The following is a 25,723-nucleotide window of genomic DNA, read 5'->3' as shown; positions in this document are numbered from 1 at the left end:
GGAAGGTCAGTACTGGCAAGGTGGAAATTCACTCACCACTCTCTTGCCCTCCCAGCTCAATTTATAAGCCCTGCAGACAGAAGGGCTTCCTGTGCTATATAACTCCAATCCTCCAAAAGTGCTAACAGCATTATATAGAGCAGGGCAAAAACATAGATTTTGCAAAAAGAAAGATAAAAAAAAAATTGCCTGAACAATATCAATAAGCATTGTCTCTCTTGTCATGTGACTCATCTTTTCCGCAATACCATAGCAGGATGATGAGTATGGTTTAATGTTTCTTTGTGTGGTGAACACTATTGCCTGACATGCACTGATGTCAAGGAAGTGACCTACAGATGATGAAAGACTGTGGTCCATCCAGTTTGCCTTCTTCAGCTTTTGGGCTGGGTGGGGGAGAGGCAGGGAGAATTTATACCCAACGTTCCCTGAAAAATCCAAGCTGCCAAGTGTACCTGCTCCTAAATCCTGAACCCTAAGACCTACTGAAGGCACACATCTCCATTTGAAATCTCTGGGAATTTGGGGTCCTTTTGGAGTTATCTATTATAGCAGGATAACTCCAGAATAAATCCATACATTGTGAAGAGCAAAGGTAAAATAATTGCTACAACCCATGACACTTTCCATTTGTAAATCTTAGAGCTCTGTAGGGGACCCGAGTGCTTCTAGTCCTCTCTGACTGCCAGAGGTACTGGGGCACAGAGAGATGAAATGACTTCACTGAGGCCACTCCACCAAGACTGTGGCAGGGACAGAAATAGAAGCCAGGCCACTGAACCATTTGTCTGATACTTTGTTCACTCACCCACACTGCTAGAAACGTGTCCTGTCCTTTATTCACTTGCATTATCTGGGAAGAGATGAATTAAAAAAAAAAAAAAAAAAACTTTCCAAAGTAGGAGAAAAAGTTCCCTCCTTGGGGGTTTTAAGATGAACAGTTTCAATAGTGGGTTTGGGGTTTTTCAAAAAAGAAGGTAGACTTTTAAGAAAACACATTTATGAACAGTGTTGCTGTTTCCTACCTCGGGGGGGGGGGGGGTGTATACAGAGCTGCTTGCATGAATTAAGCATTGTCAAACCATAAAGATCACTAGACAAATAAAGAAAAGATAATTCTTGGGATTCAATGGAGAAGTTGTATTCGTGTCTCTTGAGAGACCCGTTAATGAGCAATGAAATAATGCCAACAATGCTAAATGGTATATATGCCTAGCCAACATAGGAAAAACATCTTCTTAATGCAGAGCATCCTACATTATCTTCAAGGGCGCCTGCAAAATATTAACATCTCCTACTGGATTTTTAATTTTCCAGTTCTTTCATTCATCATTTTAGACAATTTCACCCCTAATGTAAGACCCTGAGCTATAGGGAGCGGCAGAACTGAAGAGTCAGAAGATCTTATGTAGTATCCACTCTCACTGCACTAAGGTGACAGAAAGCAGTTAGCCACTAACAAGAAAGTGTCTTCAAAGACAATGCTAGTTTTCTGGGGACACCCCATTTCCTTGAAAGCATTTCTCAAGCATTAAGCAACAGGCTCAGGACCAGATGCAATGCTTCAAAATGAATTTATTCAGACCCAGAAGATCTCAAGACCTCCATCAAAGAACCTTTTGCTTGTCCATGCAAGAAGTGGTGAGTTGTTTGACATTATGCCTTATGTTTTAGATACATTTTATAATGTGTGAGGAAGAACATATATTGCTGTACACTCTGACGATGGAAGAGAGAGGAAATAATCATCTTAAAGTGAAAAGAGACTGGGAAAGGCAAAATTAGAACCTCAGATGTAGCGGGTGGCTCACTGAAAAAGATTTATTGACCTTTCAAATATTTTGAAATATCTCATTAAAAAATCCCACATGGGGATTATAATCACCATAACACCAGAAACAATAATTTTCACAGCCTCCACATCTATGGCATCCTATTTCCATGAGTTCTTTGTGCTAATTCTCAATATCAGTACTTATTAAAGTAGCCATGGGCTGAAACCCATTGTACAAACACAAACTGAAAAGATATAATGCTGCCTGCAATTGAAGAGGCAATTATTGGTGAAAAAATATTTTGTTGGACCGGCTGCATAACTGGGATAGACATCATCATATATTGCAGGTACATCCTTCCAGCCCTGAGCCTTCTGGCAGGAAGAAAACACATTTTATTGTTTTTCTTTAAAAAATTCAGAGATAATGCTATTCCTGACATCTGCAGGATCCTTAAATATCTCAGCCCCAAAAAGTAACAGTTCTTTGAATCCCCAGTCACATATTAGTTTGCAGGCCTCTGCCCCAGGATCTCACTACACATATAAAGAGAAAAAAAGCATAACCTAGCTCAAGGATCTCCGAATCTTAACAGATTTGCTAGTTTTCATTCTTGAGAGTCCATGAAGACTCAAAAGACAGGCAATCAGATAGACTGCTGTACATAGATAGATGGATAGTTGTCCAAGAGGCTTTTTTGTATAATCACAGTACAGGGGCTGTTTTTATACTGCTGGTAATGATTTTTGCTTGTTTGATTGATTCAAAGGCTGCAAGTAGCTTACTATAAACAAGCAATCCCCCAAGAAGTTTCCCTAAACTCCCCTAGAACTCCAGTGTTGAAACTGCTCCCACTGTGATACTAGAAAGGTAAAACACGATTGTCTTGTGTTCCTTTTTGCCACCTACACCAAAAAGAAACTGTACCCCAATGAAGATATACATTTTCTAGAGTTTGATTCTTGGAGTCCACACACATGGATGGAGTGGAGGTCATATTGGGAATAGAGAGTCCATGTTGAGATGAACAATTTGAGTGAATATCAGCTATCCAGGGGCAGAAGCCAGGTGTGGGAATGTGTTTTCATGATTTCTCATGACTGCTTCTTTGTCCTTTCTCTGTTAATCACTGCTTTATTTGTGTGTGCATAAAGATGAGCCACATATGGAGAACCGGACTGCAGTGATGGAGTTCATCCTCGTGGGTTTTCCCAGCAACCGTCAGCTACAGCCTCTGCTTTTTGTAGTGCTGCTTCTCACCTATGTCCTAACTATAGCAGGAAATATTCTTATCATCATCGTCACCCTCGTGGACCATCGTCTCCAAACCCCCATGTACTTTTTTCTTAGAAACTTTTCTCTCCTCGAAATCGGCTTTACTTCTGCTGTCGTCCCCAAAGCCTTAGATATCCTTGCATCAAACCAAACAATTTCTTTACCAGCGTGTTTCACTCAGTGGTTTCTTTATTTTACGCTGGGCACTACAGAGTCCTTCCTGTTAGCAGCAATGTCCTTTGATAGATATGTGGCCATCCGTAACCCTCTGCGCTATACCACCATCATGAACTCTCAAGTCAGGACCCTTCTGGTGCTGGGTTCCTGGATTGCAGGGTTCCTCCTCATTATTGGCCCTGCAATACTGCTCTTCCACCTGCCTTTCTGTGGCCCAAATGTCATTGACCATTTCTTTTGTGACAACTCTCCACTTCTTAAACTTGTCTGTGCAGATACCAAGCTCTTGGAGTCTCTGAGTTTTGTTATAGCTGTGTTTTCTTTGTTGGGCTGTTTCACTGTCACTGTTGTGTCTTACATTAGCATTGTCATCACAGTGATGCAAATGCCTTCTGCTGCCAGGAGGCAGAAAGCTTTCTCTACTTGTTCTTCTCATCTCGTTGTGGTGTCCATCACCTATGGCAGCTGCATCTTCATGTATGTCAGGGCAACGAAGGACAGCGAGGTGGATGTCAGTAAGGGGGTGTCTGTTCTCAACACCATGGTGTCTCCTCTGCTCAACCCCTTCATCTATACCCTGAGGAACAAGCAGGTTCAGGCAGCTTTGAGGGACATTTTTAGCAAGGGTGAAGTGTTTTCTAAAGAACCAAAAAAATAAATAATGCTCTCTCCCTTGGCCCTCCTCTGTTCATGTTTGGAAGTCCCACTAATCATGGGTTTTGGTTATCTACACTTTGCGGTATCTATGGCCACCATCCACAAGGGAAGCAGCCATATGCCCAGCTCTCACCCTAAACAATGACCTGTGCATTTTGCTTTCATTTCACTGTATTTCAGCCCAGGGCTCCCCTCTCTGCGCTCCTCTATTGTCAACCTTCACCCTTGACCAATGGCACCTTCATAGTCTAGCTCTAGACTCCCATATGTTTCCTTGAGGTTTGGGGGTTTTTTTGCTATGGGGATGCAGTTGGTGTGGGGCAAGGTTGGTCTATTATTTTATATTATTAGTTTTTCCTTTAATCTCCCTTGGCTGAAGTGCACAGCTAATTCACCTAATAGGTACCAAGCTTTTAAGTACATAAAGCTGCTTCCATCCAGATATAAACAGAAATTTTCATCTACCATATATTACTTGAGCTGGGTTGACGTCTATTCAGCCAGAAGTTATAAAACCTGGCTCCCCTGAAGCATGCGATATCCCTGATGATATTATAAGAAATGCAGTGCTATCCGTGTTGGACACATGATGTCCTATAAGAAGTCTGTGCCATTGTAATTTAAAGCTAAACTATTTCCAGGTGGGGTGATTAGTTCTCTAACTAGGGTTTCTTTAAAAACAGATTATTTTTTAATTTATCTTTTTGCTGAATTATGCAGTGTTCTCATTTCTGATTTTGATTTCTGTCTTAAGTCAGTGAGAGCTGCGTTTCTGTTACATTTTAGCAATATTTGTCCTGTATCAAGGAGGGGTTCTGTGTAGTCTCTCCTGAATTGAAAGGTGCCATGCATTTTGCTCAAAGGCAATAAATCATAGCATAAGCATGCCGTTACTTCTACTTCAATTATGCTTAGATGGAATTTAATGGAACAGTATTATTCATGAAGCGCTACAAACATTACACAGCTCTTCATAAACAGAAGCAAGAGAACAGGATCAACAATTCTAAATTTAATTTAGAACTAAAATCTAGTACCAAGTCCCTGATTTGATTATAAATCTTCTAATGTATTATACCTGCTCAAGTGTGTGCATACCCTTTGACATGAGTATTTAACCCTTAGAGCAGGGGTGGGCAAAATATGGCCCACAGGCTGAATCCAGCCCACGAGACCATTCTGTCCAGCCTGCGGGGCCCCTAAAAAATTTAGAAAATTAATATTTATCTGCCCTTTGGACAGCACATTTCAGGAAGTAATGGAAAAAAAAGAAAGAAATGGTCTATGCTGCTATTGTTTCCTGTCTGTCTGTCTACCAAACCTTGACCTTCAGTTGTCTAAATCTCTACCCTCATGAATGTGTTTCATTAAGTATTAAACTATTAGTTTCATTTCCATCACTATTTGATTTACTCTATGATGCACTCACGTATAATGGTGACGGGGCCAGATAGACAGTGTAGCAAAACCCCCACTTTTTTTTTTTTTAATTTATTTTAAAATGCATTCCCTCCCCTTCCCCAACCATTTCTGACTTTTTCTCTCTCCCCCCCCCCCCCCCTTCTATTCCCTGTAGATAAGGATAAGTGAGCTCAGACTTAAGATAAGCTTTAAACATTTTTATTTTGGTAGCAAGTTTTTGGCTTTGGATATCCACTGTTTCATATTGCATTATTATTAGGTATGTATTGATTCTTACTGTTGTATATTGTATTATTATCATTTTTGTATTGATTTTTATTGTTTCATATGGATATTGTATGGTTTCTGACTTGCGCTGAATGACCATTTACTGCAGCTCTCTCCTGAGCTCCACAATTGCCTCACATATACTCCCAGTCCCTACCTAGGCATCCTGCCCTTTCAATGCCTACCTTCCAACATCTCTCTCTCCACTAAGGTGATCCACTCCTAAAATGCATCCATCCTCTCTCTCTGTCCCCTCCACTGCAGATAAGTGCTAACCTTGTCACAGGAGATCAATGAATAGGCACATTGCATGGATAGCAGCGACAAATGCTCATACGCAGGATGTTATGTACCCAGGGGTCTTCAGCAATCTTACACGGCAATCCATGAGATTTAGGCATGCACTTGCTGTGAAAATCCTCAACTTCATGCTTGTGCATAACCATCATTCCAGCTGCGTTGGGCAGGGCAAATTCTTCTCTTTCATACGCTGGGGTAAATATGAGATAGCTTTCTAAGATTTGTATTTCTTGTTTAGTAAAGATAGTGATTTCAGACTGAACATGTTTCCGTGTGGTTTCTTCACAAGAGTGATTCTGTACCATTTTATTCATGTCAGTGATACCGTACTATTATGCTGTGGCATCTTGAAGTGTCAATCCTTTCAAGCACGGTTAGGTGCAAACGTGATTCATAGGATAAAAACAGAGGCTGTGTCCAGATGAGCACAGAGGTTTGGTTCCCTGGGGACAAGTAGCAGTGGCACACCTTGTCGCGCTGCTACTAGTCTCCAGGGAACACCTGTGCTGTGCATGGTCTGGTACATTGCAGGTTACCCCAGGTGGGGTAGGGGAGGCTGGGGCTAGCAACTCTGTTGGTCCCAGAAGTCTTACCTGGGGTGCTGAGGGCCAGGAGAAATACGCCCACAATGCTTCTGTAGCTGGGAACCTGGCTGGCAGCTGGACCATGGCTCCAGTTGGCCAGGCTCCAGTTTTGGGTGGCAAATGCTGTGCCTGTGCCTCTCCCCTTTTTTTCCTGTGTGTGTTTTTTTACCCCAAGATCAACTACTAGTTAGCAGTGTGGTCAATGCCTGAATATGCAGTGTATGGCACCACAGATGGGTCATGCACAGCCAAACTCATCTGGACACAGCCAGAGATTTCAAACAAGAATCCATCATGTTAAAATATTCTGCCCTGTTATGGTCTTTCTTTGCTCTCTCTTTATGGGGGGATTTCTCTCTATTTTTTTTTCTGTTGTCAAAAAAGTAGAGTAAAAGCTAGAGCTGGCATTTTTCCAATGAGTATCTTTGGTCCATAAAGTTTGAGAACCACTGCTTTGCACTACTCCAGTTGTGTACACAGGAATAGATGCAACCTGAGACAACATACAACCAAGAAGCTATATTCATATGAGAAGTATAATAGAATAGAGTTTCAACTCTGCAAACACAGTCTTGTGAACATGTTAGGCATTAGCCAGTCATTTTTCTAGTTCTTCTCCTGGTCCTGGCTCCATGGGCAGAGAAGAGAGGCTGTACATGGAAACAGGATGTTGAGTGGAAGCAGAAAGATATGTCTCTATCATAAAAGACAGGGAGTCTTGGGCCTTAGCGTGATCCCTTGATCCTGATACAGTAGCATTACCTCTCAGCTCTGTGTTCTTGGGGAACCCTGACACAGGACACAGCCTGTCTGACTCGCAAAGATTCCCCCCTCCCCCACCTGAACAAGAACTGGTTACGAAAGACAATGAAGATGCAGTGGAAGATGCACCTAAAACCCTCCAGATAAGGGTGACAAGAGTGAAACAACTTCCCTAGTTCTCATCTGCATCCAAGATGGAACCAGATGACCATTCATTTACATGGAAGATGGAGAACAGAACGCCCGAAGCAAAGACTGCAGTGAATTCTGGGATCAGAGAAGCAGGGGAGCACTGCATAGTGGAAAAATCTGTGCTCCAAATTTTAATCAACCCACTCTTACACACACCCAGCTCAGCATTTATCAGACTAATTCCAATCTGGATTTACAAAGGACTCCTCCCTCCTCCCCCCCCCCCCCCACACACAACTAAGCAGAAGTAAAAGTTTAATAGGCATCTTGGGCCATACATTCCCCGGTCCCACTATGAGAGTCCTATTTAAACTTGATTGACTAAAACTCTGTTGCCGGGTTAGGGAATGCTGAGGCAAAAGACTGAGTCAGAGTGGGTATGGGCAACATTTGAACAATGGTTAAGTGTTCATCACAGTGTCCAGCCCATTGGATTCCTGACCACAAAAGCTGTCAAACTTTTCCTGGGATGACTGGTGGAAGTCCTCCCCACAAAAGGTTATAAATACTCCAATAATTGCCTTAAGTCTGTTTAAAAAAAAAAAAACCAAAAAAAAAAAAACCTATAGTAAGATCTGAAAAAGTCATGCTAAGCTGAGTCTTGTTCACAAGAGGTACAAATCCAAAACCCTGACACTGCAAGCTATCTATGGTTTCTGAAGAAACAATGAGGTATCCCATCCAGTATATCTACTATCCATAGGAATTTCAATTGGCTCCTAAGTGCCTGGTTACTCCTTAACCTTATGTTTTTCCTGGTTATTAATCAGTTTCTTGAAATGTTCCAAACCAGATAACCCCTTGTCAATAGAAAAGGCAATTATTTACACTATTAAGAATGCTTTGAAAAAGCTGAACTGAGGGTATAAAAATCTGTAAAAAAAAAAGCAGCAAAATGTGTGCTTCAAGAGAAGTCTCTCTCTTTTCTTTTTTTCTCCCTAGGTATAGATTTCTGAACCTGAATTGTATTAGTTAAGCTTGAGCTAATTTTCCCCAAATACTTAGTGAAACTAGGGTAGTATTGTAATTGTTTGTTTGTTTTTCCTTTGTATGCCTATTACTACTAGTACCGTTATATATTTCATATACTTAGCAATAAATAACTTTTTTAGTCAAACTGGTAGTAACTGGGTATATTTTTCCTTCTCTACTTCTCCTTCCCCACTTGCTCTGCAGCAACGCTTCTCTTACCTGACCTAAAGATCCTTGTGAAGCCCAAAAATACTGTGGGGTCTGCTCATCAAGAGGCCAAAGATTGGGAGTTGCTGAGTTTGAAACATAACGGGATCAGCTTGTACAGGCTGATCGACCCAGTTTGACTCAGACGTGCCCTTATGAACTGAATGCTGGCCCATGAGGGTGTCAGCTGGACACCCAGCCGGATTCAGAGGAATTCTGTTTACTTGTGGGCTAGTATCTCACTGAAGTGTATTGTTTACCTTAATGAACTGATTCCGGGCATATGAGGGTGTCAGCCTGTCCATGCTGATCAACCCAGCCAGGTCAGGCATGTCATGTTAATCTGTATGTGTTTGTGTGTGTATGACTGAAATGGTGATTGGAGGAATCCAACCCCATTGAAACCGAGTCCTGCAAGATAGTTCCATTGGGGGTGAAGACTCGCAGAAGGGAGAGATACAGCTCTGTATAGAAACACAAGCAGCACATTAATAGAATTATAAAGACCCAAGAAACATATCCCTAATAAATGAGCATGCCCCAAGTGAAGGGGCAATCTGGTAACAGCAGCATCTTTCTCTCTGCTCTCTATCAGCTTCATCCAGTGACTATTAAGTATAAGATAGAGATCCTCAGCCTCATGAGGAGACTCTAGACTGTCTACCTTAGGTCTCATAGTAAGAGCGCTGCCCTGGGAAGTCAGAGAGATGCAAATGAAACTCTTTCTGGTTGTTTTGGCCTTGAATCCGAATGTCCTGCTACTTGGGTGAATCCCCTAACAGGTCAATTCCTGGGGCTAAGATAGGTCTTCCCAAGCCCTCATCCTCTTCTTCCATCTCTCGTGGAGATGAGGCTCTCTCTTCAACATATCACCGTGTTTCTCTACTAGGGACTGACTAAAGCGTAAGGAAAAATACCAAGGCTACGGACACGCAATAAACAAGTGTACCAGCAGCCACCCTGTCATGTAGCTCTTAGTTCTTGCACATTTGTTTCATTGCTGGGGTCTTGGATATGAACCAGGATAATTACTCATTTAATGAGTATACATTTTCTCAAAAATGTCATCAGCATCCTGACATTGTCTTGGGTGCACTTCACAGAGCATCCCAATAAGTTACCTTCAGTGTGGACAAGCTTTACTTGATCTCGAGGAAGTGAAAAATCAGCAGTACTCCATTGCAGCCCAGTTAGCTGAAATCAGCTATGGTTATGACAACAGCCTCCAGCTGCTTTTATCACTCTGGACTGATATTTTCAATAGCACCTAGAGCAGGGGTGGGCAAAATGTAGCCCGCAGGCTGGGTGGGCCTGCCAGGCCATTCTATCCAGTCCACAGGGCCCCTAAAAAATTAAGAAAATTAATAGTTATTTGCCCCTGGCTGCCTGTCATGCAGGCCTTGATGGCTTGTCAAAACGTAGTAAGTGGCTCTCCACCCAACGTAATTGCCCACCCTGACCTAGAGACACCAATCAGCATTAAGCCACTATTTTCATACATAGGGGTTGAAAGATGTGCCTTTTGTGAAAAGGGTGCTGCTTTGTGTCTCAGGAGGCCATCTGGTCTCTCCTTGTGGCTCTGCAAGGGGCCAAGTCACTGTTTACAAGTGTCTTGGATGCCCTCCAACCAAGTCAGTGGCATACAACTGATGAAAGGATGCGACCCATTCCCTTTGCCTTCCTCAGCTTCTGGCAGGGTGTGGCAAGAGGGGCAGGGAACTAAACCCCATGTCCCTTAACAAATCCAAGCCACTCAAGTCTTTGTCTTGTGCAGTGCTCACTCACCCACATTGCTATACACACGTCCTTTATTCCATTAAGTTATCTGGGAGGAGGTGATATTAAAAACCTTCGGGAGTCAGAGACAGAGAGCCCTCCTTGGTGGTTTTAAGATGAAGAGTTTCAGTAGCAGGGTTTGGGTTTTTCAAAGAGAAGGTAGACTCCTAACCGAACACATTTCTGATCGTTGTTACGGTCTAATTTCTATGTTGTGCGTGTGCGCGCAGAGCTGCTTTCATGGATTAGGCATTATTAAAACATACATAGTGCCTAGATATGTGATGATTTCTGCCATTTAAAGCATTCTAAAGTGGTCACAATACACATGGGCGACTAGACTGTTTTCAAAATAGCCAAAGTTACCTTAATTAAACCTTCGTTTATGTGTTTTAAATATAAGGCAAACTATGGTAGTGTATCTTAGCCTACTTCAGAGTGTAGTAGCAGCATTGGTCTAAGGATATAGGCAGACCTTGTCTGCCTTAGCCTACCTAGTTCACTTTTACTCCAATTAGGGCTTTTCCAAGTAGTAATTAGCTGCATTGTGCATTCGGTGCCCTCTGCCTCCTCCTACTCTGCAGAACTACAGCAAAAACACAAAACTTAACATCACTCCTGAAATGCCTGTTAAATTTTAAGGCACTATGCCTAAGCATTTTAAATAAATCACAAAAGTTACAGTGCCTTTGGAAATGCCTACCCTACATGTGTATAGGCATCCAAAGACCATTCAGTCAAAGAACGAACATGTCAGTGAATAAAGAAAAGAAAATTCTCGCGGATTCCAGGAAGAAAAGTCGGGTTGGTGTCTCTCGAGAGATCTGCTAATGAGCAACGAAATAATGCCAACAATTTTAGATGGTACACACACACACACACACACACACACACACTCTATAAATGTAGGAAAAACTTCTTGTTAATGCAGAGCAATTCTGCATTATCTTAAAGGGCACCTGCAAAACATTGACAAATCCTCCTGGTTTTTGACTTTTCCAGTTCTTTCATGCATTATTTTAGACAATTTGACACCTGATATAAGACCCTGAACTACAAGGAGCTGTATAATTGAAGAATCCAATGACCTTATGTAACATCCACTGATTCTCGTTGCACTTAAGTAACAGAAGAGAGTTAGCTGCTAACAAGAAAGTGTCTTTAGAGGAGATTCCAATTTTTGGAGATACCCTATTTCCTTGAAAGTGCTTGTTAATCATTAAGCAACAGCTTCAGGACCACATACAATGCCTGAAAATGAATTTATTCATGCCCAGAAGATCTCAAGACCTCCGTCAGAGAACCTTTCATTTGTCCATGCAAGAAGTGGTGAGGTTTTTTTTGCCTTTATGCCTTATGTTGTTGAGCTACATATATTTTGCAATGTGTGAGAAAGAACATATGCTGTTCTATACTGTGATGGTGGGAGAGGGAGAAAACACTTATCTTAAAGTGAAGTGAGACTAGGAAGGGCAAAGTTAAAGTCTCAGATGTAGAGGGTGGCTCTCTGAAACAAGATTTATTGCTCTTTCAACTATTTTGAAAAATCCTAGCCCAAAAATCCTGCTTGGGCATGATGTTCACTGAAAAAAACCCAAAAATTGTCATTTTCACAGTCTCCAAATGAGTCACGAGTTCTCTGTGCTAGTTCTCAATATCAGTTATTGTGTACATAGAGGTAGTCATGGGTTGAAATCCATTGTACAAATAGAAACTGAAAAGATGTCTCTTGAATTAAAGCAAGACGATAAGAATTGTTGAGATTATCATCTTTTATTGGACGGACTCCATGACTGGGATAGATAGGTCAGCTTTTGGATACCAGACTACCATGCCAAGGTCTGGTGGAGAGAAGCAGACAGCATAGAGGTAAATGGACTATAAGGGCTCGTGTACTCACATGGCTGCCACATCACTTCAACAGTACCATTCTTCCTTAAAAGCTTTCTGCATTAAGTATATCTAAAGAGGCAGCATGTAGATACAGAATGGTAGAGAAAGGAATGCAAGAAAGCTTTGTGATTACATAGGTCATCATGCATTGGGGGTACATGCTTACAGTCCTGCTGGGGGGGAAACTTTAATTCAGAGAGAATCATCTGCATGACATCTGCAGGATCCCTTAGATATCTCAGCCCATAGATAAACAAGTTTCTTTATTCCCCAGTCAGATACTAGTTTGCAGCACCCTGCCTCGAGGTCTCACTGTACTACCTATACGAGGGGGAGGGGGAGGTGGGGGGGGAAAAACAAAAACAAAAAACAAACAAACCCATGACCTCGCTCAGGAATCCCAGAATCTTAATAGATTTGCTAATTTTCATTCCATGGGAGTAAGCCTTCTTTTGGGAAATACATAAAGCCTCAACAGAAAGGCAGTTGGACAGATTAGTATACATTGGTAGATGAATAGTTGTCCAAGAGGCTTTTTCTGCAATCACACTATCGGGACTGTCTTTATACTGCTGTTAATGATTTTTGTCCTTTTGCTTCCTTCCAAAAGGGTCAAAGTAGCTTACTACAAACAAGCAATCCACAGATAAGATTCCCCAAACAAACACCCCAAAACCCTAGAAATCCATTGTTCAAATACCTGCCATTGTGATACTGGGAGGCTAAAACATTATGGTCTTAGGTTTCTTAACGAAATATAGACCAAAGAAGAAACTCCCCGTCACAAAGATGTTGCAATTTTTCAACAGTTTGACTCCTGGAGTCCACATGCATTGAAGAATTGGGGATCATGTTGGGTATAGAAAACCCATGTTGATACAAGAAAGTTAAGTGAATATCCAATAGCTGGGGATAGCAGCCAGGTGTGGGAATGAGCTTTTATAACTTGTCTTCATGAATGCTTCTTTGTCTTTACTCTGTCACTCACTCCTTTTTTGTGTGTGCATAAAGATGAGCCACATATGGAGAACTGGCCTGCAGTGATGGAGTTCATCCTTATGGGTTGTACCAGCAGCCCCCAGCTACAGCCTCTGCTCTTTGTTGTGCTGCTTCTCACCTACATCTTAACTATTGCCGGCAACATTATCATCATCATCGTCACCCTCGTGGACCATCGTCTCCAAGCCCCCATGTACTTCTTTCTTAGAAACTTCTCTATCCTGGAAATCAGCTTCACCTCTGCTGTCAGCCCCAAAGCTTTGGCCATCCTTGCATCAAACAGAAGAACAATTTCTTTACCAGCGTGTTTCACTCAAACCTTTTTTTATTTCATGCTGGGCACTACAGAGTCCTTCCTGTTAGCAGCAATGTCCTTTGATAGATACGTGGCCATCTGTAACCCTCTGCGCTATACCACCATCATGAACTCTCAAGTCAGGACCCTTTTGGTGTTGGGCTCTTGGATTGGGGGCTTCTTCCTTATTATTGGCCCAGCAGTTTTGCTCTTCCAGATGCCTTTCTGTGGCCCAAATATCATTGACCATTTCTTCTGTGATAACACTCCACTACTTAAGCTTGCCTGTGCAAATACCAGGCTCTTGGAGTCCATGAGTTTTGTTGTAGCTGTGTTTTCTTTGCTGGGCTGTTTCACTGTCACTGTTGTGTCTTACATTAGCATTGTCACCACAGTGATGCAAATGCCTTCTACTACAAGGAGGCAGAAAGCCTTCTCCACTTGTGCCTCTCATCTCATTGTGGTGTCCATCACCTATGGCAGCTGCATCTTTATGTATGTCAGGCCCACAAAGGACAGCAAGTTGGACGTCAGTAAGGGGGTGTCTGTTCTCAACACCATGGTATCTCCTCTGCTCAACCCCTTCATCTATAGCCTGAGGAATAAGCAGGTTCAGGTGGCCATACAGGACCTTTTTGGCAAGAGTGGAGTGTTTCCCAAAGAACCAAAGTTGATAAGGCTCTCTCCCTTGTCCCTCTTCCAAACATGATCTGAAGTCCTTCTTGTCATGGGTTTTGGTCAGCTACATTTTGGGGCATCTAAGGTCACCATCCATAGTTGCCATGTTTATGGGCCTTGACCGCTACTGTACATGCTCACTCTGTTCACATATGTAGTCATCCCATGGACAGCTACACATCCAGGAATAAAATTGCCCTGCATCTTTAAAGACCAAAATATCATGTGACAAAAAATGACCACTGACATGACTAGGAAGTAGTCGTATGGCACTCTGTCTACACAGAATAATTTCATGTGTTTGTATCATGAGCTTGCGGAGTTTCCCCATCTACTTAAGGCATGCTGATACTTGTATTAATATTGACAATGGGGAAAAAAAGGGAAAAGAACAATAAAAATTTGACTCCAGTAACTTTTCCTATTTGTCTGGGGAAAAAACAGAAATAGTCCTGAGCATCAAGTCTGGTCAGCTCTGGAATCAAAGGCAACTTTCTCTGGGTCAAATGGCAGAACTCACTATTGATTTTGAGGCAAAGGAAGACAGGTGATGGTTATCTTCTAATGCATCTCTATGCCTTCCCCCCAATGCTTTATGCCTTCTTTGCCCTTTTTAAACCCCCCTGATTTTATATCCCATACTTACTTCAAAAACAGTTCTGATCTCATCCCTAAACAATGGTGTGTGCCTTTTATTTGCATTTCACTACTCTATTAACAACACCTATCCATGAACCAGGGACTGCCCAAATCAAAGGTCTCCCAATCTTTTCCAAAAATTCAGAGAGCTTTGAATCGATTCAGACCTTTTAATTCCCCTGATTCGATTTAGATTCAGAGATTCAGCCACTGAATTGAGCCAAATCTCTTCCAAATCAAATCACCACCCAAAGTTTCGCATAGCTCTAGTATCCATCCACCCACCAATCCAATCCAAGCAAGCCAATCCATCCGCTTGCTTTATGCCAATGTATCCATCCTTTAATGTCTTTTTGTAATGCCTTGCTGCATGTAGACAAACATTCTTTAGAAGCTCATTACCCTTGGTTGAAATAATTTTTGTATTGTAATTTTGCTTTTCTGACTGCCACTGAATTAATCTGTACTTATTCCAATTACCTTGAGCTTTGATCAGTTGTGTTAACTGATGCTCTGATTTTTGCCAGTTGAAATTCTGGCTTTGGGTTTTTGGCTCTACTCTCAGAGAGGGGGCATTGGTGCAGTGGTTAAAAGCACTTGGGCTGGGACATTAGAATAATGAACATTCAAGCTATGCCTTTGCAAAGGGAGCATTGAACCTGGGATTTTGACTTCCTGAGTGTGTGCCCCAATTGTACAGCTCTTGGGATCAAGATGTGGCAGGGTCATTCTCCCTTGGGGACTCATGTTTAGGTAGCTACATATGTATTTAACCAATGTGTAGTCTTACTATGAGTACTCGGGCTAAGAATGCATGCTTATGCATCCATGGTGTAAGGCCAGGGATACAAACACTCATTAGTCTGTTAAAAAAAAAAAAAAAAAAAAAAAAAAAAGAGCTTGTCATTTAGATGCACAAAGGCTCCTATTCCAGGATCACTTGAGCAGATGCATTGAATGGATAGCAATGAAAAATGCTCACATTCAGGATTCCTTGTAGCCAGGGCTCTTTGTACTTGACCAAGGGAGAAGAACACAGAAAATAGCCGTCTTACTGGGAAATGCATGATACTGGGAACTCATTGCTGTGATAATCCTAAGTCTCATACTTGAATATAGCCTTTATTCCAGCTGCGCTTGGCCAGGCTAATTCTTCCCTTTCAGCCACTAGTGTAAGTCTGGGATAATTTCCTTGGAAACAATGAAAGCTAAGGTGATGGCTGTACAGTCAGTGCTGTGCTGGCTTTTACAGCTTAGACCTGACAAAGGATGTATTCCATGAGAAAGCTTGTTTAACACTATCCTGACTATGCCAATAGAAGATGGCAACAATAAAAAATTTTGCTCAAAGAAATCCTTGCCTCTCACTGATCTGAAACGTTATTTGTATTTTGAGTTAATTTTTTTTTCTTGTCTGAATATTTGAAAACGAAATATCTGGTTTGAATGTCCTTTCCCCCTTTCCCCCCCCCCCCCCATTTAAATAAAGATTAATATAAGCTCATAATATGAAAAGTTGCTGATAACCTTTTTGTTATGATTTGAAGAAAAAAAAAAACCCCAAAGTAGTTTCCATTCTCAATCTTTGAAACTGGAACACATTATTAGAACTAAAGAAATTAATTTGTAAGGAACTTTTTTTTTTTTTTTTTAACCCAACGAAAGCAGTAAAAAATAATCTCTCACACACACAGCCAAGGAAGGAAGTATAGAAAATGAACAATCTTCATTTTCCTTGATCTTTTTCCCAGATAAATCTATTTCTTTCTCTTCTTAGTTTGTCCTAAAACTCTTCTGAGAGCAGTTTTAAAGTTCATGACAGTGCAGGGTACTGCCAAAAGCAAGTAATGAGGGCACTGAAGGACATCACCTGAAAATAACAACTTTCACTTCATAAATGTGAGAAGTGATTTTATATAGCTCAGCCCTTCCCTATGAATATTACTGAAAGCTGACAAAGGTAAGAACTCCATGTGTCTTTGTATTGCCAAGTAGTCATTAGTAAATAAAAACAACTTTGAAAAGAAAGGCACACTGCATATATACTACCGCCGTATATTCAAACAGCCTGAAATGCCACAACCTTGGCTTGCAAAGCACTTAATAGGGATACACCTGGACACAGTAACAGTAGTACTGACAGCTTTTATCATCACCTGTGCAAAGCATTAAGTATTGCTTTTCCACCCCAAATTACTCAGTAGTTAGCTTAGGAACCATTCAGAAACCAATTAGGTAACAAGGGCCTCTGCTTCATATGTTACGAAAAAATCATTCTATTCTTATTTTTTCCTTTGTTAAAAGTTTGGGAATGTGGAGCTTTCCTCCTATGCCTCCATTTTCTTGTCATAAAGCAGCCATTATCTGCATTGTCTGGTTTTATTGGCCTACTGGTTCCTTTTTTGTGGGAAGCAGTTGAAGTTTGCAGGAAATGCTAAACATCAAAAAAGGTTGGGGGAAGTCTTTGCTGATTTTGTTTGTTTTAATAAGAAAAAAGAAAGACGTCTATCTCAATGTTTTTGCAACCTTATGACTATCCTGGGAGACAAAACTACAGTTTTCTCTAGTTTTTAGAGAGAGAAGAAAGAGGAACTTGGGGCACAATTCATTTTGACCTTGAACACACCAGACAGGATTAGGCAGGTTTTTAGGAAACAAAAGTGCATCCAGCAATACAGTTTGGCCCTCACCCACAGGCACCTAGCCTAGGAAGCACTTCTTTTCTGGACTGCAAATCCTCCTATAATGCACATTCCCCAGGTGGAAGCTGGGCCACTAGACACAAAGAAGGTAACATATTGGGGCCAGGCAGAGAGCAAGAAAAATGCACTTAGTTCCCTAAAATGCCTAAAGAGTGCTGGCATCAGGGACTTGCTACTCCCTCACCTCCACACACACTTTCAAGGAAGCACCATAATCATTAAACTCAAGATAATTCATGCTTTGAACAAGCCCAAAGGAGAACATATGTACTTTACACTCTAGGCATTGATTTAAATCAACCCAGAACTCAATCTCTAACGAAGAATTAGGAGCTAGGACAGGGGTGCCCACCAGACCATTGTATCCAGACCACAGGGCCCCTAAAAGTTAGAAGATAAATATTAATCTGCCCCTGGCTGCCTGTCATGTGGACCTCAATGGCTTGCCAAAACTCAGTAAATGGCCCTCAGCCCAAAATAATTGCCCATCCCTGAGCTAGGATGTCTTCCCCCCCCTCCCCTAAGAAAGGGCCATGTCACGGGCTGGGTCCTACAGGAGGGCTGTGATCTCCTTAAGGCACCCTTCCTCTGTGCCAAGTTGGCCCAAGAGCACCCTCTGATTCTTGCCCGCCACATCTTTGATGTTCACATAAGGTTGGGAGGCTGCCTTACATCTCCTTGGACACAGTTATTTCTGGCCCCGTGAATTCCCAGACCCTTTGTGGGTTCTGCTCTACCAGGGGTGCTTCCCGGGCACCCTAGCCTTATGGGCTATGCATGGCTCCAACCACCCCTTAGACCGTGCCCCAAGCCTCGCAGTTGGCATAGACATTGGTTTGTCAAAATACCCTCACCCTCTCCTCTAGGGCCTTCTCTGCACCATCATCCTCTCCTCTAGGGGCTTCTTAAGTGCTGCCCCCTCTCTGGGGCTCACCACACCCACACTGGGGCTTCTCAGTAGTGCCCCCTCCTGGGGCTGGGGTCTATGCACCCCATACACTGCACCCTCACTAGTGCTGGGGCCCCCACACTGCTGTGGGTCCCCTAACTGACCCTGACACCCCCACACCACTGTAGGTCCCCTCTGAGGCCTCCTCCAACCCCTAATAGCCTCACCCAAGCCACCAGTGTAATACAGAACAACAACAACACAAAACAAACCCCTAGGCTATAACGTAACTTAAAGCCACCTGGCTAAAACCATATTGCTCACACATCTTAGAGCTGCCTTCCTTACTCTGCTTGAGGAATACCTGCAGTTCTCGCATCTTAACTCCAGGAGCTCCCGCCCCCCTGGCTGCTGGCAGAGAACTGCCAGCCTGGCCTCAGCCCTGGGCTTTATAAGAGCCAGGCCTTGCCCCTTACAGCCAGCTGACCGCTGGCAGGTGTGGGTCATCTGCTGCCTCCAGTTGTCCGGCAACCCACAGCTGTGCTCCTTATTCCCTGCTAGGGCTCTTTCTCTAGCAGTTTCCACCCTCTAGGAGCAGGGCACCTCAGTGCTCTGCCACATGCTACTATAAGCTTATACATTTTGCATAGTGCTATACATTTGGGGGGTTAGGATGCCTGAATGCTGGCCCCTCAGACAGCAACTAGACTGCACCACTAAGCAATGCAACACCGAAGAGTTTAGCTCTTAACTCCCTTGCCACCACATGGAGTCCCAGGTCAAATGCCTGGACCTCCTTGTCCCATGCATGGGGAAAGCGATGTCCAAACAATGGGAGCTATGAAATCCAGGATACCAAGTGCAGACTCACCTAAGCAGGCCAAGACAATGTGCCATTACCTGCAGTTATACCCAACCCATGTCATAGAAGCAGCATTTTCACTCCCCACGTCCTCACCATTCAGTCAGAGTTCAGTGTAGTCTACCACCCTCTTTTTGTGAACTGCCACATCCTACCCCTTTGTGTTCCTTTACATTCAGAGGCATTTTAAACCAGAAGGAAAATAATTTTGGCTAGTTCTGTGATATTTTCTAATCCCATTTTTTTTTTAGGACGTGTAGTAATTTCACACCATTTGAGAGGTGAGATTCCAAGTTGTCATTCATTAAAACTCGTTCCTTCATGAAAACTGTTCATTCATTATATCCATTCATTCAAAAACAATCATTTCCATTAAAATCCCCAGTCAATTTCAGATGCAGAGGGGCAGTTAAAATACACTGACTGGCAGTATGGGTCCCAAGGGTCTAGGTTTATAAATGGAAAAAAAGTCTATGATTGTTCATTTCCACTTGCAGGGATCACATTTTTCATTCTCATGCTTTACAGGCAGAATTATTTTCCTTTTTCTGATTTTTTTCTGGAATTATTTTCCATTAAAGTCTATAGATGTAATTATTTAATGGGGTAATTTCAAGGTGGAAATATTGTATTTAAAATATGTATTTAACCAAGAGTGTATAATTTGAACTCGACATATAAAATAGCATTATATATTATGTAATAATATGAATGTAAAATATGAATTTAAATGTGTGTGAGATTGGTGATTTTTTGGGGGGAGAGGGTGGCATCACGTGATTAAGCTGGCCAATGAAAATTAAGATTCATAGGTTCATCCCTGCACATATGCCTCTAAAAATAAAACTCATGACAAATAGAAAGCAAGGGGGTTTTCTCTGGCATCATTAATTAGACCAGCTTTCAGGAACTAAGCACATTTCTTATTTCTTCAGGTCTCCTGCAGGTTCAACCTATCTCCCAAGTCAAAGCTACTGCAATACATGCACCTGAGTTCTACTTAGTCTGGATATAGTCACAATAATGTGCTCCTTGAAAACGAGCATGTCTGGAATGGGCAACAGGCACTAATATAACAAAGATGGGGTGACTGGGGGTGTATAGAAGAAAGACAGCTGCTGCCACCGCCGCTCCTGGGGTTATAAGCAGCTGCAAGTCACCACTGCCTCAATGTGTCTCCTCCACCCCAGGCACCAGACTGCCTAGTTATAACTCTGGCAACAAGATCCTTTGGTGCAGCTGGATGGGGAGTTGTTTTTATTGTTGCCCAGAAAAATACATGCCAAAAATAGAAATGTTTTATTCTGATCCAAAAAAAAAAATGCTCATTGGTATGGTTTCTGTTTTCACAATAATGCACCAAAATGTTTCATGTACAGGTAAGTGCATTTCTTTTCATGGAAAGAAGTCATTCAGGCCCTTGGCCTGGGGAAAAAAATGGTGGTTGGCTTGTCGTTGAAGCCCCACAATCTTCCATAATTTTACCTCAAGGTATTTTACCTGAGCCAAATAACAAAAAGCATTTCTGATTCAATGGCAAATAAATAAATAAATAAATAAAACCCCAAAACTTTCAAAGATAATATCTCTTCCCAGAAAGGAAAAAAAATAAAATAGTCAAGTTTCAAAGACTTCTGGGAGAATTTTTCCTAATGCCCTAGGGACACGGCCATGCTTGTTAGCTGATTGGTCTCAGAAGGTGTTGTCATGCTGGTAGGCAAATTACAGAACTTATAAATACATAAAAAACAAGGAGGAGCTATTGGCAGCAAACAGCAATAGTTCGAAACCATCTCATAATCAGCTGTTTTTCAAGACATGGATTACAAAGTGAGGTGTTACAACTTGGTAACTGGAAAATTGAGACTTAGGCAGTTATTTTGTTCTGGTTTATCATAGGCCACCGGCATTTTCTTATGTCTGAATGAGGTTAATGCACACAGGGCTATGGATAACCAAACCGAGACAGAATTTATCCTCATGGGCTTCACAGACGTTCGTTGGCTCCAGATCCTGCTGATCTTTCTGTTGCTCTGTGCCTATCTCTTGAGTTTAGCTGGAAACCTGGTCATCATCTCCATCACCCTGGTGGATCATCGCCTACAAACCCCCATGTATTTTCTCCTCCGGAACTTCTCTTTCTTGGAAATTGGTGTAACCTCCACCACCATCCCCAAGGTCTTGTTCAACCTGGTGTCAGGCACCAAATCCATCTCTGTAGCTGGGTGTTTTGCCCAGTGCCTTTTCTATGTCATTGTTGGCACAACTGAGTTTTTCCTGATGGCAGCTATCTCCTTCGATCGGTATATGGCCATCTGCAAGCCACTACACTACGCTTCCATCATGAACAGCCAGCTCTGCAGACAGATGGTGCTAGGCTCTTGGCTCCTCAGTTCTGTGTATGTGATTTCCCCATTCATTATATATTTCCAGTTGCCCTTATGTGGCCCATATGTCATTGACCATTTCTTCTGTGATACCGTGCCATTGCTTAAATTGGCCTGCATGGATATACAGTATCTAGAAATACTGATTTTCTTTTTGGCCACAGGCAGCATAGTTGGCACTTTCTCCATCACCCTCATCTCCTATGTCAACATCATCTCCACAGTGCTGCACCTGCCCTCAGCCACGGGGAGGCAGAAAGCCTTCTCCACCTGCAGCTCCCACCTGACCGTGGTCTCACTCTCCTATGGCAGCTGCATCTTCCTGTATGTCACCCCTCAGGGGAGCAGCAGAATGGACCTCAGTAAAGGGGTGGCTCTCTTCAACAATGCAGTGTCCCCTCTGCTCAACCCCTTCATCTACAGTCTCAGAAACAAGCAAGTCAAGGATGCCATGAGAGATGCATTCAGACGAACTATGATGCTTGCTAGAAAAACGAAACTGTGAGGGAACTGATATGGGGTGAAAAGGAAAGGAGTAAAGAAAATCTGTATGTGAGTGTGTATGTATGTGCACATGCATACTCCTCCCATCTCTCTCTTTCCATTTCTCTATGCATCTTTTTGTTTCTAAAGAAAGTCACAGCCAAAAAGAGTTTTAATATGAAGAGGGGCTGTTAGTCACATTGTCCATGCAGGATTTTTCAGATACTAGTGAGGTGAATGAGTCTATTCGAGGAACAGAGAAAGTGGTAAGGGCATCAAAACCTGGTGTCACTCTTTCCATGTTTTCAAACATACTCATGGCACTAAATTATGATCCACCATATTTATTCACCCTGTAAGTAACTGGCCTCTCCAATTTGACTGTGCAGGTCTTCAGGCATCAGTTATGTTAAAGTGACCTAGGGGATTTTGTGATCCATTAGGGTTTCGAGTTAAACTCTCTGTTTTTTTTCCATCATCAATCTGATTCCACCTTGGAATTGAGATCTGTTTCGTTCAGTTAGATATTTAAAAAATATAGCCAAATTCATCATTTCCCTTAACTGCTTTAAGGAATGTGTGTTAAAAATTATGGTAATGGCAATTCAAGTCTCTCAAATAGCTCTGGTATATTTGTCTCGTGATAATAATGGTGAGGATGATGGTGATTATTAGTATTATCCACAAGATAACTCTTACCAGAAAACAAGAAGCAACGCAAAATGAAATGAAACCCAAATAAAGTACAGTTGCTTGAAATGGTCTGTTTTCAAAATCAAGAGGATAGGACTTTTGTGGGTGATATCTTTTAATGGATCAGTTGAGACGTAAAGAACCTTTCAAATTCAGTGCGTTTTTCTTCAAGTCTGTTTTAAAAATAAAGACATTTCATTCTGACAGATGTCCAACGTGAGCAATTAAAACATCTGAATGGAATGTACTTACAGGGAAATACCTGACAATGTATAATTATCATGTACGTAAGAAAGAAGTTTACCATTGCTTCCAAATTTCCTCCAAGGAAAGGAAATAGCATGCCTGATGGTAATTAGCAGTTACTGTAACTTTATGTACAGGGAATTTAGAAACCCTGTCTTATGTGCATGCAGAAGAAGGACTGTCTAGCACCTCAGACATTGTCCAGAAGATTAAAGTATGCTAGTAGAGCCCCTTTTTGGTCCTTCCCCAGACCTGGTGAGTGCCACTGGACAAGTCAGTTCAGCCCAGATTCAAGTTTATCTATGGTGTGTCTACAACATCTTAGGCACCCAGATGTGATTTTGTTCTACTCTGTCCAAGTCCCTGCAAATTTCTTTGTTCATCTACTCTTATAATATAGTGCCATCTTCATTTTAAGCTTAAGCAATGAGGAGAAGCAAGATCAAGCCGCCTTAAGTATTATCTGTTTTTGTTTCTGGGGTTTGATCAAGGTAGAATAAGATTGCATGTAGGCACCTAATATATTGAGTAAAACCTGGTCTTTAGACACTCAGAGCAGTGGTAATAACACTGATCTCCCCTGGGAGAAGATAGATTCACCTACTGAGGGGAAGGATGGCTGTGACAGAAAGCTATCACATAGTAAATACCTGAAATAGAATCACAAGAAGTTTTACTGCAAGTATCTAGTCAAGAAATTCTCCATGTTGACTTCAACTACCCAAATTATTGCAATAGAAAAGTGCTTGCCACAAGTTACTTCATGGTAGAAACAATTTGGCCCCCTTTGAAAGGACTACATACGGAGATAGTTCTTTTGGTAAAACCATACCCTGCTGCTCTGATTGAACTTCCTTTGTCCTTTCGCTATGTCCACATGAGAAGGAAAAATGCACAAAAATCAACAAAATCTGTAACTTCACTTTGCACAAAATTGTAGAAGGGCTGATATGATTAGCTTTCTTGTGGCATCCCCACTGAAACCGTGGTCCTAAATAATCAATTATTTCCAGAGCCACCTCTTCTGTTCAAGTCCAATTCTTGCATGGGCTCTGAAACTCACTTGCCTTTCTCTTGCCAAGCTCTAAAGATATTTAAAAACAGGAGCAGTCAATAAAGCTGCTGTGATGGATTTAGAAGTGTGTGTGTCACAAGAAGAGTTTGTTTTTGAGTAATAGTTGCCTTCCTGGACCCTTTGAACTCCTTGTTCCAGATGGTGTAGATAAAAGGACCAAAAATTTTTGTCCTTCTCTTCTAGATAGCCAAAAAGCAAAATTAAGGTACACATTAATGCAGGGCATGGTTTGGGGGGCCTTCCTTTTACTGATGTATCGGGGGGGGGGGGGGGCAATTGTGAAGCCCCTTGGTAGCCACACAACATCTGCCCCGCTCCAGCTCCTTGGGGTACCCTCACTTTTTTCTTCACCCGCCAAACCTTGATAAAATTTTACAGTGTTTAGGGAGGCTGCCCCAGGGCCCCAGAGTGAGCCCTAGTTCACTTTAGTCATCTGGTACTTCCCATACTCAGCTGACCCCAGTCTTGCCCGCCAGGCACTAAATTGTGACCCTCCTGACCCTATCAGTTCCTCAGGGCACCAGTTGCCTTTTGGACTATATTCATGGTCTCCATCCTCCCCTGTAGTCATGCCTGTGCCTCAACAGGTGTTACTTTGAGTTCTCCCACTGGGCCCTCTGGCCCAATCCAGCTGACAATCTACTCAATCTACCAGGCTCCTGGCTTTGTCAAGGCTCCCTTTTCCCTTGACCCCTGGCCCTAGTCTACCTTCTGCTCCTTTTGGGTTTCAGATCCCTTCCCCAGGCTTTTTAGCCCTCTTGGTCTAAGCTGCTCTGGCGTCAGCCCCTCCTTGGTTTTAGGCTCTGTACCATGACCTTAGTCCTCCAGCCTTGGCCTAATTCCTCCAGACCTCTGGGCCCCTGATGGGCCTCCATCCTGCCCTATAGCCACAGCCTGGTCCTCTGGAATCAAACTTAATCTCAACATAAATACCAGCAAACCGCTGCACAACTACAATCCATCCTGCTGCAAGTCACCTGCCTTTGGAGCTCTTCTCCCTGCCGCAGGCATGGCCAGATTGTCTACTTGGTCTCGGGCACTGGGCTTACGTGCCCCAAAGGTTCACCCCTTCTTGTCATGTGGCTCCCCAGCCACACGTAGGGGTATCTGCTTTGGCTTGATAGCCAGTCTGCCCTCTTCTGCTGCAACTTAATCCAGCTGCATTCAGACTCTCCTTCTGCAAAGCAGCTAGCCCCAGGACAGTCACCCCCACCTGCCAGTAGTACCTTCTAGTCTTGCTTACTTTCTAGCAGCTGGTTTTCCCCAGCTGCCAAGCCCACATGGCACACTTAGCCTGCCATGCTCTCCCCTTAATGTAGCCTTTGGCTTCCTGTTACAATGGGGCACTATCCTATTTCACCTCATATACCCAAATGGCACACCTCAAGTGGCATAATTGAGGTTTTTTGCACTTATGCACACTTTGACATTCTACTCCCTGTACAGGGTAAGTGTGCAACCATCCACATAACTACTATGCATGGGCTCAATGCTGTGCTCAATCCGGGCAGTTACC

General features: G+C 42.5%; 3 protein-coding genes across 3 annotated transcripts; all 3 read left to right on the top strand.

Annotated features, from left to right (window-relative positions):
* Positions 1-2,940: 2,940 nt before the first annotated feature.
* LOC132251520 (olfactory receptor 6E1-like) lies at positions 2,941-3,885 on the top strand. The gene has a single exon (XM_059731353.1). The coding sequence runs from the start codon at positions 2,941-2,943 to the stop codon at positions 3,883-3,885; it is 945 nt and encodes a 314-aa protein (XP_059587336.1).
* Positions 3,886-13,281: 9,396 nt separating this feature from the next.
* LOC102573807 (olfactory receptor 6C75) lies at positions 13,282-14,262 on the top strand. The gene has a single exon (XM_006267846.4). It carries the CDS (start codon positions 13,282-13,284, stop codon positions 14,260-14,262), a length of 981 nt encoding a protein of 326 aa, XP_006267908.2.
* Positions 14,263-21,270: 7,008 nt separating this feature from the next.
* LOC102573579 (olfactory receptor 6C75-like) lies at positions 21,271-22,215 on the top strand. Its single transcript, XM_059731352.1, has one exon. It carries the CDS (start codon positions 21,271-21,273, stop codon positions 22,213-22,215), a length of 945 nt encoding a protein of 314 aa, XP_059587335.1.
* The last annotated feature ends 3,508 nt before the right edge of the window (positions 22,216-25,723 follow it).

The sequence above is a fragment of the Alligator mississippiensis genome, chromosome 7 (assembly GCF_030867095.1).
Source record: "Alligator mississippiensis isolate rAllMis1 chromosome 7, rAllMis1, whole genome shotgun sequence".
In the NCBI taxonomy this organism is placed as follows: Eukaryota; Metazoa; Chordata; order Crocodylia; family Alligatoridae; genus Alligator; species Alligator mississippiensis.
This window is presented reverse-complemented; position numbering and strand designations above follow the sequence as displayed.